Below are 16926 nucleotides of genomic sequence, written 5' to 3' on the forward strand. Positions count from 1 at the left end.
AACTATTTCACGTGAAAATGGGGTTTTTTTTAAATTTATGCCCGCAAAAAGTAATTTTACAAAACTGTAAAAGATATAATTAAACAATGCTGCAGAATAGGATTTTTAACTTATAAGGAGGGGGGTAGCAATATTTCAATTAGAAATATGCATTATAAGATAAAGATATTACCCATGACGATGGTGTATAAGTTCTTTTATTTTATTTAAAGAAAATCTCGACGAGAGATTGAAGTCCATCCCTCATTATCGAGACCTTAATCATTCCAAACATCGTAAGCAATATGGAAATAGGGAAGAGCAAATGCGAAAACGGGTAAGCTTATCAGCATAAATATTAATCAGATTTTTAACGCCTTCAGTTATAAACGGTTATTCTGAGAAAAACACATAGCTATTCGTTTACTGTTACCGGCAAAGAAATGTCGTTCCGTATCTTAATTAGTTTCGTCTTTGCATCGTTCGTATATCTCTTGGCAGAGATCAACGCACGTCCGAAAGGTGTCATCGACAGATACAAAACTGATATAAATTCTGCTCCAATTGTGCTTAACCCGAATGTAATCCGAGAAATGAAAGAATACAAACTGAAAGTTCTAAAACTGAAGATACTTCGCGAAATCAACTTAACTGCACCACCTATGGTTCAAACACCTGTTCGAGTGCCCAGAAATTTCCTGAAACTATTTAATAAAACAGTGGATGAAATTGAATACGACGATAACGAGGAATTAATTGAAGATCCCATAAATGGTAAGCATAATTATTTTTGGATGAATAGTAATGTACCTCATCAAGTTTCAGAGAACATACGAAATTGTAAGTAGCATTTTTCAATGCTTAGTATTGTACAGTCCGCAAAAAAAAAAAGATATCACCCTGAATAACTTTCGTTCTAATGATCCGATTTTCACGAACTAAATGTCAATCTTAATGGTTCCTGGGGGTGACTTCAAATATGCTAATTAATTAGTGCTAACTATTAATTAAGTTACGAAATCAGACACAAAAACGTACTTTCTCTGAATAAACATATATTTTTTTTACATATTTGGAATCTAGACACTTGAATTAGGGGGGGTAGACAAAATTTTAAAACAATTGGGTCGTAAATTGGGTTGCAATAAAGGTTTATATATTTAGCGATAGCCCAGAAAACCGCCAAAAAAGTCGCCTGCGCAAATAAATATTTTAAGATAACCCATTGACTGATTCAAAAGAGAAACGCTTAATTTTACTAGGTTGCTAGGCAACCAATTTCTGACTAAAAAAATTGAAATAATGTTTTGTGATTGCTCTGAGTGGTTTAATTAATAGTTAATAGAAAACATCCCGAAGTTTCTAGGCAATAGACAGTTTTTAAGTTCATTTATGTCCAAAAAGCAAAAAAAAAAAAATTTTTTTTTAATCACCTTTGAAAAGAAAATTTAAATCGATTTATAAGTTTTTAGAATTTAAATACATGAACTTTTTATCTGATATTATTTAGATTATGCTATTTTTGCTATGTTTATTCGAGGATTTCATACTAAAATCAAATTAACATAACTTATAATAGATATATACAAAATTTTAGGGATAATGATTTTTACAGCTTTAATCGAGTCTTCTAGGCATGAAAGTTTGAAGAAAAAAAAAGTTCTTGAAAAATAAAATGTAGATTGTATAGTAATTCTAATGCACATTCACAAGGTTTTCTATAATTTACGATATTTCTTTTTTCTATAACTCAATGAATTGCTGAATGTTTAGTGGCATTTTAAAAACATTGAAATATGTTATGTTTAAGAATAAGATATTGAAATAATATGTTGCATATTGTATGATTCATTGTTTAATAAATTGCTTCATTTTGCTAGATATTTACGTTACATGGTTTTCTTTGAATAAAGAAGATGATTAGCAAATAGCATCCACATGTTTCGATACATTCTGAAACTTACGTTCGCAAATTCACCATAAAATGTCGCACAGCATATTCTTCAATTACGATAAGCTACATTTACCACCAAATACTGCTACTATGATTATTTTTGTTTTCTTATATATATATATATATATATATATATATATATATATATATATATATATATATATATATATATATATATATATATATATATATATATATATATATTTTGTGTGCTTGTAGAATATATTAATTTTCACTTAAATACAAACGTTTATATATCAAATTGAAGGTAATTTAATGTAAAATGTAATAATAAATACAGTATTACAATGTCTGTATTGCGAAAAAAGTTACGCAATTAATAGTAAGATCTATCTCAAATTTGTATTTTTTTAAAATGATACTTACACAATCAATACTTAGTAGGATAACCCTTATTTTTTAAGACAGCTTCACAGCGTCTTTTCATCGAGTAAACGAGTGTCTGGAGTTCATCTTTCGTAATCACATGGTGCAAAGAATCAATTATAGCTTCACTTAGTTGTCTTTTATTGGATGGACGTTTTTTTCGTACAAGAATTTTCTAACGTCGCCACAAATTTTCAATTGGATTGAGATCAGGGCAGTTTCCTGGCCATGGTAATATATCTATGCCTCTATTTTGAAAGCATGCTTTGCATACTTTTGCTGTGTGGCATGGAGCTGAATCCTGCTGAAAAATAAATGGTGCGTTGTTGGGGAAGAGATCCCTGATGGAAGGTATCAATTTTGGTTTCAGGACAGTTTCGATGTATTTTTGGCATTCAGGATGCCAAATCAGGCCGAAAAAAATGCACAAGTGCTACTAACGATAGAAAAATTAAATGGCTATGCCATCATGATAGAAAAATGTCATCAGATGCCATTAAATGTGAAATGAATGCAGCTGGTATTGCAGTAAGTTCAAAAACAGTAAGAAGAAGGTTATCAGGATTTGGACTACAAGCTAGAATTCCAAGGAAAAAACCATATTAAATCAAAAGCAACGCGAAAAACGAGTTAAGTCGGCAAAAGAACACATTAAATGGTCAGAAAATCAATGGAAGCAAGTAATCTGGAGTGATGAGAGTAAAATATCGCTCTTTGGAAGTGATGGTAGAAAATACGTGAGATGTAGAGTAGGCGAAGCGCTTCATCCTGATTGCATTGAAGCAACTACAAAAAACCCAACAAATGTCATGATTTTGGCATGTATCTCTGCAGATGGTGTGGGCCGAATTCAAGTGATTGATGGCATCCTGAATGCCAAAAAATATATCAAAACTGCCCTGAAACCAAAATTGGTACCTTCAATCAGGGATCTCTTCTCCAACAACGCACCATTTATTTTTCAGCAGGATTCAGCTCCATGCCACACAGCAAAAGTATGCAAAGCATGCTTACAAAATAAAGGCATAGATATATTACCATGGCGAGGAAACAGCCCTGATCTCAATCCAATTGAAAATTTGTGGCGATGTTTGAAAATTCTTGTACGAAAAAAACGTCCATCCAATAAAAGACAACTTATTGAAGCTATAATTGATTCTTGGCACCACGTGATTACGAAAGATGAACTCCAAACACTCGGTCACTCGATGAAAAGACGCTGTGAAGCTGTCTTAAAAAAATAAGGGTTATCCTACTAAGTATTGATTGTGTAAGTATCACTTTAAAAAAATGCAAATCTAAGATAGATCTGAGTATTTGCTGCATAACCTTTTTTGTAATACAGATATTGTAATACTGTATTTATTATTAAATTCTACATTAAATTACCTTCAGTTTGATATATAAACGTTTGTATTTAAGTGAAAATTAATATATACTACAAGCACACAAAGTTGAAAAACATGAAACTTTCAAAAAGTGTCCACACTTTTGGCCACCACTATATATATATATATATATATATATATATATATATATATATATATATATATATATATATATATATATATATATATATATATATATATATATATATATATATATATATATATATATATATATATATATATATATATATATATATATATAGATATATACATGTCAGATATATATATATATATATCTGACATGATACTCTCTTTTTAAACAGAGCTCGTAAGGCCCTTAAGATACTGAAATGGGGGCACGAAAACTTAAAAGATTTTTTTTTCCTAATGCCCGCCTGTGTTAACATCCGTCAATTCAGGCATCTACAGGGCGACAGATATCTGTGTGGCCTAAGGATTCCTAACGAGCATCAAACATTCTCAAAATTAAGTGTTCATTCACTGGAAGATTTAGTGTTTATTCAATTTAAGAACTGTTCCTTCACTTGGTTATCTTACTACTTATTATTTAAACCACCAAAAGCTTAAAACAATATAATGTAAGTTATCTAAATTTTTTTTACATAATTTGCATTTAATAACAAATATGTCGACATGCATTTAATAACAAATACGTCATTTAGCTAAAATTACAAATTTTGAAATTTTTATGATTTTTTTTAAAGCAAGCTAAGCTTAAGTATTCCTTCACTGGTTAGTTTACCCTATAAGATTTTGAGAAATTTGCGATGTTGTGAGAGATGCTTAAAAATGTTGACTACGTATTTTTATTAATATTTATAAAATATATATTCAAGAAATTGATGAATATTTTATTCCAAATTTACTCATTCGTATGTATATTATTGAAGTTTTATCTGTTATTGAGAAAAAAAACTAAAAAATAAAAAATAATCACATTAAAGAAGCACAATCTGTTGTATAATCATATTCTATCAGAAGCATGCTTTTATAAAACGCCACAGTCTCTGAATAAAATGTATTTTATTCAATAAAATGTTTTATTCAAATTTCTTTACTAAATTGCAAATAGAATTTTAGACGACTAAAAAAGAAACATCATATTTTATAGCTTAAAAAAATAAAAATGAAAAGATAAGCAAACGATTATTAGCGAAAAAAATATGAATGAAATTTTATGCTAAGCGCGCGAAGAGTTCCTCGCAAGTTTATCACATTTTAATATTAATCGCCCCATTTAATCATTTCTTCATTGTCGCCAAATTATTTTTTTAAAAATAATTCATTTTAATTTTTCTTAGCTTCTAATAAATAAAAACAGTTGAAACTTTAGATTTTTCAATTGAAAAATATGTAGATTAATATGGTATAAAAAAATTCATACCTTATAATTCAAAAATTTTTCATCCTTAATTTAATTAAATAATAAAAAATAATTAACAATTATTAAAAATTATTTTTTTCGTGAAATTATCTTTGGGTAAATGAGTTTCATGACTGGGTGAAATTTTCTTCGAATTGCTTTATTAGTTTTTAAAATATGACTAAAAACGTAAAAAGTGAAATTAACATTAAGGGGTACGAACTTTGGATCGCTCTCCTGACCAAACTATGGGGACCATATTTCCCAGATTGCGGCTACCCCCTATATTTTGAAGGTTAAAAATCCAAATATGTAAGAAAAAATATATGTTTATTCAGAGAAAGTACGTTTTTGTGTCTGATTTCGTAACTTAATTAATAGTTAGCACTAATTAATTAGCATATTTGAGGTCACCCCCAGGAACCATTAAGATTAACACTTAGTTCGTGAAAATCCGATCATTAGAACGAAAGTTATTCATGGTGATATCTTTTTTTTTTTGCTGACTGTACATACTTACCAGAGTTTCAGAGAACATATCGAATAGTAAGCAGTATTATTTTTCTAATTCCTCGTAATTCATCTGGCGAATTTTAGAGAAAATATTGAGTGGTAAGTATTAGTATTTTCAAATGTTTACTTATGTGCCTACAATATTAAGATACAAAGAACTTATTACATTCTTAAAACGTTCATGAAAAGAGATTTCTCATGTAATATTTCCAGAGCTGTTGCACAAATAATATTATTTTTTTAACACTAGAAAGACTGAAACTTAGTATATAACTGTATTTGCCCAAAAGCAGCCAAAATGCATTGTGAAAGAATAAGTAATGTGTAAAGAAATTAGTTTAATTAATTTTTAATATTTTTTATATTACTTACATAACAAGCATATAACAAGTTATTAATAAATATTAATGATAAAAAAAATTTACTTCACTTGGAAAAAAAATAATTTATGCATTATTATTTGTACATTTTTTGTAAATGAAAAAGCAGTTAAAAAACAGTCAAAATGACTTCCTTGGGCAATCTAGTGTTGATGATTTTGTGTTTTTGAAAACTTTTCTTGATTTCAATTCTTGAAAACGTTTTTACTGTTCATTTGCTGTGAAATTTTTATATTTTTGAATCGGTTACTTTTGAAAGGTTTCAAAAATTTTCCTGTGTGGCTGTCATACAAATGTTCATTGAATTACCTGTGTGGTAATAAAATATTTTCATACATTTTCTCGGAATTTTCCTTCTGTATAATTTGTATCTCTTTTCATAATATTATTAAAAGTTTTTTAAATTTAAAGATAAGTAAAAATATTGATATTAATTATTTTGTGAAAATTATACCCTTGTAATGTATTTCAAAATTATTTTACGCTACGATGCGCAAATATTAATGATGGTATATACTTAGGAAATGTTGAAATAGAACCTAATTAGTTAAAAATAAATAACTAAAGCAACAATACCGGGCTAGTGTTAATGTTGATTTCGAAAAATCTGAGCCACTCCATGCAATGTATTTTACCAACCTGTAGAATGTCAGGTTGAATTTATTTAGTACACCCATTGCAATTTGATACTGATGAAATTTCAGAAAAAAATAAAGACAATTTTAAAAAACAAAACAAAAACTTAAAAATTGTCAAATGCATTTTTTTAGATTGGAATTACAAAAGAAATTATATTTATATTCTTAAAATAAAACAGTGTGATTTTTTGAAAATGTTCCTAAAATGATAACCATAAAAAGATACATTTCAGTTGATAATAGTACCGTGCAAATAAATACTATATTCCCAAGATTTCTGTCTGAAATGCAATGGCACAAGCATTGAGCTCTTGATATTGTTTTTAAGTTTGAAACTTGCTTAGTATGTTTTCCTTCCTCTCACGTTTTCTCTTATTTATATTAAATCTTAACTAAAAAAAATTATAATATTAATGCGTAAAAATTTTACACGAACTGATCTAATTAATACATCTATCTCAAAATATGTAAAGGGTTAATTTATCATTTTTATGCAATACTTAAAATTAACTAAAAGAACATAATTGAATAAAATTAATTTCATTTTGTATATATATATATATATATATATATATATATATATATATATATATATATATATATATATATATATATATATATATATATATATATATACATATATATATATATATATATATATATACGTATATATATATATATATATATATATATATATATATATATATATATATGAGGGACACTGGTCTCCCATCTACGTCAAAAGGTTATGATATTACTATAGTAATACATAAAATATTGATACATTAATATAATTTGAAATTTTGTTTGCGCAAAATATAAATAATATAAATAATAAAATAAATATATATAAATTTCTGCTCTTAATTGGAGCATGAAAAAAACATATATAAAAGGCACACCGATATCCCCTCAACAACAAAGGATTAAACGATATTAGAATTTTTTTTCCTCATCGAGTTATTGACGTATGCAAAAATTAAAACAGAAATAATCTTATTTTTCCTATTCTACCACTTCAAACAATTACTCATATCTACTATGAATTACCTAAATATGCCAACTTTTTATGAGTTCAATGATTTATTTCAATTCCATTTTGATTATTAGGTTCATTGCTGTAATGATTATGTAATGCAATAAAGATTACTTAAAGTGCTAATATGCTAAAGGGACATACATTTAAGATAAAAATCAAATGAATATTTCATCAAATCATAGAGTAAGAAATATGATGAGATAGTAGCACAATTTTTTTAAAATATTTTTTATCCAAATGAGTAGTCATAAACATTTTATATCGCGTGTAGTTTTCTTTTTTTATATATATTCTGGTAGTAATATTTTTCCTTCACATAAATAATTCAATAACTCGCAGTCATGATAAAAAGTAGTCGCAAGGTCAAAACATGCAAGATATGTAAAGTAAATAAGATTATTACTTAAATACTTCTTTCATATTTTCTTGATTTATTCTATTCTTTCTATTCTAACTATTTCTTTCTAGTTTCACTTGAATAGTAACATATTAAAGATTATTACAGATTATTTGAGGAAAGAGTCTCTGAAATAAAAATTTGCACGAAATTTTACTTCGTTTGATTTATTTAACAAGCTATATATAAATCTCAATTTTTACATAATAACATAAATATATGTGATAGAAAAAGTAATAAATTTATAAAAATGCTATCATTTATAGTTTTTTATAAATTATTTTATCGATTATAATTACTTTTTTAAAACTTAAAATAATGTTTAAAATAATTTGAAAATAATATTTTATATCACCTGTATGCGTTATAACTCAACCACTTTATTGTATTTCACCTGTCGGAATAGCAAATAGATCAGAAGCTTCTTAATCTCCTTCCCCAAAGTCCGTTAATCTGGCCACCACCGAAGATACTTCCATGGATTTTTCTTTCGAATTGTCTTTTTGTCACACTTGTCTTTTAAGTTCACGATTTCAAAGGGTATGTAAATACAGATCTTATAAGTACTTTAGATAGTAGTGTATTGGTACTAAATCTAAGACAAGCAACCCAAAAAAGCAGAGGTTGGCCGGTTTTATAGATTCCTTGCATCTTCCCATCAGCTTATTCTTAGGTCTTCTTTTTTACTACTTACCTTAAGGAGTATAATAATCCAAATCCTGTCTTACAGTAAATTTTCCTTTACTTTAAAATTCTCTTTTCTCTACTTGGCTAAACTATTTCCACGTCTTAAACTTCTTTTTAATTTCGTTGGCTTTTTTTTTGCATCGATGCAATACATAGATTACTGTAATTAATTAAGCTAAAATAATTTCAATTTCAATATTGCTATTGCCTTTCTCTGTGAATTTACAATATCATATCTAACAAAACACGTTTTTATAAGTTTAACTCATTAAAATAGAACTTAATTATACTCATGTCAATATCATTCGGTGCCGAAAATGAGGCTATTCATTCCGGCAAACTCATGACAGTCAAAATTTTTGTTTCTTTTAATTTCAAATATTGTTGGTTTTAAATTATTTAGCTTTATAGAATGTTTCTAAAGTGCAAATATATATAAAATGAACAGATAATTTTAAATTAATTCAAAATACTAATTTGATGACGCAGCCCTCGCATGCCATCTACCATCAACATAACGAAAATAATAATTATTATTATAGAACTTGCCATGAACCCCGATTAAAGAGAACTGCAAGTTAACAAACAACTCTATTGCTATCTTTTAAATATATTTAAAAAAAAAACTTTTGCAGTTTATCAGCACCAAATACTAAACCTATGTGAAAAATTCACTTTTCTAACTCCCCTTCCTTACGGGTTAATTAAAACTTTAAAACAATTATTAAAATCAGGTACAAAAATTGCTCCCTACACCAACTATCTAATTTTCTGAACACTAGCACAATTGGTTCTCGAGATATTCGAGAGACACATAGACAAACATACATACTTTTCCTTTAATTATTATAGATAAATATACTTAGATATATTTTGCAAATAAATTTAGATTTACATACTAAGATCGATGGTAAATAACATGTTATTTAAGTCTTATTAACAAAACAAGCCTTTAAATCATAGGTTCCCAAACCTTTATTGGATCGCATAACACTTAGAAAAAAAGATAGTTACAAATAAGTTATAACATTTTTTTCGTTATATTCTAAATCTTTTAATTCTTTTGTTCTTTTATACACTTTGATAGTTATGCCTTTAAGATAATGAAAATATACCAAATTTATCAATGTTTTTAAGATTAGAAAAGTTTTTATTTCAATTTTAATACTTTGAAGTAAATATTTTAAATTACTCTGTATTACAAAGTTTTGACTTTTTTTTGCTTGAAAAAATTTTTGTTTAGTTAAAAAAAAATTCATTATAATTTTTGGCGAAATTTCGCTGAAGTCACAGGGGAAATGATTCTAATTCTTACAAAGATCGTTGCATCGTTTAATATTAAAGTCACATAGTACTGTAGTATTTTGTTACATCGTGAAAAAGACATTTTTAAGACAAAAAATTTTGATAATAGCTGCTCTAATAACAAATATACTGAATTAGGAATATAAAATAATTCTTCATTACGAAACAATTTAAGAATTTTAACATGTACTCAACATTAATTTCATCGTCTTTTGTTAACGGCCATATAGAAGATCTGCTTAAAAAAAAACTTAAATGCTCATAATCTTACTAGAGTCCCCTTAAAAGTATTTTCCGCCAACTAAGGGGCGATATCATCCACGTTGAGAACCTATGCTTTAAAAGATATGTTAAGATTATATTTGTTTTTAAAAAATGTTGACAAAAATGTTAGAAAAAATTTAAAAAATTGAAAGGAGGAACCATTTATTATCATTTTCGGAAATTTGTATATTAATAATACATTAACATTACTGTTAATGACGGTTTTTTATCTAGAGTAAAAATAGTTTATACAGATACATCAAAGATTTCGTGTAATACATCTGCAAGTAATTTTATTTGTTTATCCAATAAAAGTAATTTCTTGGTATATTATTTGTTCTGTGTTTATTATTTAATTTACTTTTCTGCATTTGTATTGGTTTTGATTTAAATTCAATCATTAATATTATCATAAAGTGGGAATTATAATTACTCTGGGCTTTCATAGATATTTGGCACTTCTGTTTTTCTGAAACAGTTCTTATATGAACAGCTATGTTTTAAGCAATAACATTTTAATATTTTAGGATTGCCGAATCATTGCTAAGTGCTTGGAAGTTTGATTTCTATAATCTTTCTCTGTAGCTGAGCCAATTTCTTGGACTTCTAATTCTAACTTTTAGAACTCAAAAATTATTTTTTCTTAATTTATTTCATTTACATAGTGAGAAGTATACACTATTCTTTAAGGCATTTTTAATTCTTGACCTTTTTTCAAATTTCTCAAACTACACTTAAAAAAATTTCTATAAACTTTTTTTTAAAACTTATTTCCCTAATTGAAAGGTTAAAATTACCTGTACTGTTATTATTACGTTTTTAATTTTGTTTGATTTCTAAATTAAGAGTTTGGGAGGTTTGTTTATATTATTATTATTTATTAGAATAATGTAATTCTACGTTACATTTTAAGATAAAGTTATTTAAATCGGTGTCAGGTCTTACGAACTGTTTTACAATTTACTTTTTGATGCAAATTGCATTAGTGTACTATTATGAATTACGGTTAAAAAGAATCATTTGATGATTTAGAACTTAACTTTATGCTTCATGCACAAAATAACGAATGTAAAAATTTTATTTGAAAGATATCCAGTCGTTTGGTTATCAAAATATTCAATTACAGTTATGAACTCGCCAAATTTGTTATAGCAATCTAATATATGTAATTCTCTTACGTGGCTCTCAAATTTTGGTTGTATTTCTTTTCCGCCGGCGGCAACGTTTGCTTTGTTTTGTTTACGTTACTATTTCTCTTGCACGGCGAATCGACCAATGATTGCCGCTAAAAATGTCACGTGCCAAATCTAGCAGAGATGGCTCAACATATAGCTCTTTTAAAAACGAAAACTAAAATAACCAGAGAGCATCAGCTGCGGCAATCTCATACTATTAAGCTAGGCAGAAGTAAGTAGTCTTTGTCGATAGATCTCTATTTAGTATTTTGTCAAATACGCTTTTTTTCACGAATTTATATATTACGAATTTATTTGACGATTTTTGATTTGTATCACGAATTATACTATAGCACATTTCTAATAGGTGTAACGAATTACATGTCATTTATTTGAATTCAAATTTATTTTAATGACTCAGTATTTACTAAAAAGATATAATTTTTTTTTTAAAAAAAAGAAGTTTTTACATGGATTTGAATGATTGTTTTGAATTCTTAGAATTTTGTGCATTTGCAATGTACCTAAGTTAGTAGTGAGGGAAGCGAGCTTGGTTTACGAAGCAAACCATATAGGATTGCGCAGCAATTTTCGGGGATTGGCGAGCGTTAGCGAGCAGGGGGCGCAGCCCACTAGTACACTTTTAATTTTAAATGCTATTTAAAAGAATTATAAAGTGGAAAAAGGATTTATGTTCACTTATAGATCTTAATCACTTATAGATCTTTATCATAAGGGAAATATTTGGACATCGGAAAAGGAGGCACAAGTGTTATTTTTAGTACATTTATTTTAAGTTGAATAATTTCAGCTGTTTTATGCCAAGAAACAGCATAGAAATCATAGGGGTTGATGAGCATCAGCGAACAAGGGGCTTAGCTCCCTAGCATTTATATAATTTTTAAAATATTCAAAGGAATGTCTTAAAATATATATATTATAGTTAACTTGAATCTGTGACGGAATATGCTTATTTTAAGCTTAAAAACGCTCTTTTTTTGAAGGAAGGTAAATACAGATGATTATACTTTTTTTTTGAAAAAAAAAATTATTTTTTTTATTGCATTTTTCCTGTCTCTTAGAATTCAATGGATGGAGTGGTCTTGACATAACCGAAGATTTTATTCCTGAAATAAGTGTGTATTTCTTTGAACTTGAAAAAGAAAAAAATTATTCAAAAAAATTATTATGTTTTCCACTTCATAAAAATATGCTTTAAAAAACAAAAGTTAAACTTAATATTACTACTAAAACCCTGGATACGTATATTTGCAGTAAAATGAAGAATAACACATTTAATAATTACTCTTTACATTTATTTACAATTATACATAATGCGTTTTACTTAAATTTGACTTTAAATATTTATGACAAACGCTGCACAAAAAAAAAAAAAAAAAAAAAAAATTAAGAGAACTACAAGAAGTGCAATTCCAAAATGCAAGAATGAAAGTTGAAGTAAAAGCAAAATTAGAGCTCATAAATAATAATAAACATTTTAAAAATACAGAATAAGCGCTCGATGCCCTGTTGCTTCATTATCATTACTCCCCTTCCTGATGTGAGAACCTCATTCGAACGTACAGAAAAATTTAATAGGTCTCCCAACACGTGACGTCTTGTTGGAAAAGCCTTCTTAAACGATTCATTAGAAGACGTAGCATTTTTATCTTAACATTTAAAGTAGTCATTGAAGTGGTGGGCCAAGTGTAGGTATTGAACTCAAAGAAGGGGCGTTATTCCGACTGTTCTATGAAGCATGTTTTCAAACGATTCATGGAGATGTTTCAGGATCTTCCATTCATCAATAGAGTTAAATAATCCTTATTTCTAGAAAGCACTGAAAAAGGTCCTTCATATGGAAAAGTGGAGGATGAACAGCGTCAGTTCGTACTAAAACATGTGAAGTAGTGTCAAGATCTTTTGTCACAAAAATAAAAGATTTACCGTGAAAGTCAAGTTTGAGCAGGCCTAGCTTGCGAGAAATATTTTCGTAGTTAACCAACAAAAGTAGAAACGTCCGTAGATACTTGTGCTTCATTTATGCAAAAAGTCACTAGGTAATCTTATTTTCACCATAAACCAATTCCAATGGAATTGTATGGAATTCTTCACTGAGTGTTAAGCGTAACCCCAGTAACACGGTAGATAACCCTTTTGTCCACTGAGAATTATTATGGCACATGGGACTATTTTACAGAGTACGATGCTATTGCTCTATAAACCCATTACAAGCAGGACTGTAAGATATGATTTGCCTGCGTTTGATTCCTAAGAGATGAAGAAGTTTGGTGAAAAGAGATAATCTAAAAGCCTCATTTGTCGTGGCAATACTTTATTACCTTTCTGCACAAATGCGTAACTTAGTGGACAGTGGTCCGTGTAAATAGTGTAATTGTGTCCTTCTATGAAATACTTAAAATGTTTTACAGCAGAATTGGCTGATAGCAACTCTTGGTCATAGGTGCTGTACCATCGCCAATTTCTGAGCAGCATTTGGTATAAATCAATGGTAAAAATTTAAAATACCACAGTACGACTCAGTTCTTTGATATTATTTGGCCTTTTATATTCAGCAATAATTTTGATCCGAGCATCAGCTGGTTTGACGTCCTTTTCTTAAACATGTCCCAAAAATCAATTTTTAAAAAAGCACACTTTTCTAAATTGATAACCAAACCAGCTTCTTCAAACCAGCTTCTTCAAACCAGCGCCATTAGATTCAATCGGTAACTGGTGATAAGCTCTAATAAAAGCCACTGTAGAAAATACTTTACAACCATGTAATTGGCTATTGAAGTCTTGAATATGTAGCAATATATACTGATCAGGTATTTAAACTTCGGTAATCACCTCATGGTCTGTAGCTTCCATTTTTCTTTTATACCATATGCTAAGGAAAGGCTCAAAAATTTTTTGATGGACGGATTCCTTGCTCAATCCTGTATTCAAATTCTTTTCATGCAATTTTCAAGCTATCGGGTTCCAAATGTTTAGGTTTTGAAAAATACTAGTGAATCAGCTGTTATAATATGATGAGTGAGGTCATGTTTGATCTCTTTGACTGTCGAATGTACCAGAGTTATATCTTTGAATTCAATAGTTGGTAAATTCAAGGATCAGTAGTTTCAGGCGGCATAGTATTCAAATTAGTTGACGGAACATTGACTAGCCGATCAAAGGATTTTAAAGATGTAGTAGGATCTATTAATTTTCTTTTTTTTAAATATCAACTAAAAGCTCGTATTTATTAATAAAATCAGCACCTATTATTGCTTTAGAAACATCAGGGACAATAACGGCCCAACAAAATTTTCTTCATAAGCTTAAGACGTGTGCACTTGCGAAGCGTTAGATGCACACATATTAAATTTTGGATCTGGAACTTTTTTCTGTTTCGAAGAAACTGGTAAAATTGTAGGAGTTTCGATCCCTATAATTGGAGTTTCGGCAATTAATGTGATACTGATTTCTATCGGCACTGCAGCTCACTAACTCCTTTAGGAGTGTCATTAATTTTGTTTTGTATTGTTGACAAATTAAGTTTTTCTGATGTAGTCACTTCTGAGTTGCTTTTGACAGAGAATTCGATAACGTACCAGCCGCGAGTTTCTAAAATTTTATCACCCATTTTAGTCAGTTTATCGAAACCTCAGTGCTGATAGCTTAAATGGCTTGAACTTGCTGCCTCAATTTTTACAACCAAAGTGGTTTTAAGACATTATCACAATTGCCCATTGCCAAACTGTGCATTTTAATGCCTCTATCACACGAGAGAAAAATATGTGCAACTGCAAATGTAACTGCAAGTGTAAGTGAAACTAAGCGCAATTCCTCCCTTCGGAGTTGCCGAAAGGGTTGCTTAATTGCCTGAACGGTTGCATGTAATTGGGTTACCATATTTTGTTATTTATCTTTACTTTTGGCTCATATTTTATTTTATCATATTTTATTATATCATAGTTTCTGAACGATGTTCGTAAAGGGAGGAAAAAGAAATCACAGACGTTGTAGAATATTGATTGATTTTGATTTAATTTTTTACATTTGTATTTGTGTTAAGTCTTTTTTTCAGCAGCAAATTAAAATTCTAAAAAACTTCATTTCCCCAATAGTGAAGTAGCATAGTATAAAAAGGATTATGATTTCTACCTCATAATATGAGATGATATTAAGATATCATTGAATTTCTTTCTGCGTCCCTAAAAGGATAAGAAGGTGAAAGGGAGATGGACTTAAATACATGCTGCGTCTCTAAAAGGATAAGGGTGTGAAAGGGGGATAGACTTCAATACTATCTGGAATTTTGAAAAAAAAAATTATCCTGATTTGAGTGACTAAGATATAAAACATGATGCGTAGCGTTTTGAAAAGTGCTTAAAGATGCTTATTTTCGATTTTTAAAGTCCCTTAAAGGTGCTTTTCTTAATGGGTGTTTTTAAAAGGTGCTTTATTTTCCCTTTTCGAAAATGAAATTTATGAAAGGGAATGTCGATTTTCGCCACGTATTATGTAAAAACGTGTTTTTCACATTTTTCTATTTCACGTTTTCAGAATTCATTCAACCACGATCAATTTCAGCGTACCGTCAGTCCATAGCGTATGAAAGCGCCAATCATTTTACAGGTTTGGTGAAGTACTTGCGAGTCCGCATGTGCGTCTAGTGAGCTGGGTTCGGTGAGATCCTTGCTTTCTCATGTGCAACTCTGCTGTATTTTGCAAGATATTCTCAATTTCAGGCTTTATTTTTCACCCTCTGAAATCGAATCGAAAAATCTCTTGATCATTTTTTAATGGCTAATATAATCAAGAAAAGAGTTCTTTGTCAAATTCTAGTTATTTTATCATGATCATGTGAAGTCTGAGATTTATTTTGCATTTTGTCAATTTACATAGTGCTTAAAAATATTTTTTGAGTGCCTAAAATGTTCTTAAAAGTTGCTTATTTTTTGTTGAATTTGGCTCCGCACCCTGTAAAAGCATGGTTTATTTATATATATTTACTATCTAACATGCTAGCTAGGCAAGTGCGGTATCGTTATCTATGTATACGCTAAATCGAATGAGAATAAAAACAAGCTGTCTGATTTAATAGTTTAGCTACTCGAAAATTTATAAAAGTTTCATGTGTAGAAAGGACAATTTTATGACTTATACCATTTTATGCAACTGACATTGCTATAGAATTTTATTGTCATCAAATTAATTTACATTGCATTAAGGAATCATCACGCCCGGTGGCTGAGCGGTAGCTCTTCGCGCTGTCGTGCCACAGGTCCCTGGTTCGATCGTCGGGCCGAGCAAGGTTGACTCAGCCTTTCATTCCTTCAGTGGGTCGATAAATGAGTACCAAGCATACTTGGGAGCTAAACACTGGGGGTTTCACGTATGGCTGACTACCTAACCGGAACAAATGCTAATGCATCCCAGAGCCCA

General features: G+C 29.0%; 1 protein-coding gene across 1 annotated transcript in view; it reads left to right on the top strand.

Moving 5' to 3' along the window:
* Positions 1-253: 253 nt before the first annotated feature.
* Positions 254-16926, top strand: part of LOC107455400 (inhibin beta C chain) — a 35803-nt gene continuing 19130 nt past the window's right edge. The window contains exon 1 of the mRNA XM_016072954.4: positions 254-753. Within this exon, the coding sequence (XP_015928440.3) occupies positions 423-753 (331 nt within the window). The 5' untranslated portion in view covers positions 254-422. The remainder of the gene's footprint in view (positions 754-16926) is intronic.

This window comes from Parasteatoda tepidariorum, chromosome 6 (assembly GCF_982258835.1).
Source record: "Parasteatoda tepidariorum strain Cologne lab strain chromosome 6, Ptep-v5.0, whole genome shotgun sequence".
Classification (NCBI taxonomy): Eukaryota; Metazoa; Arthropoda; class Arachnida; order Araneae; family Theridiidae; genus Parasteatoda; species Parasteatoda tepidariorum.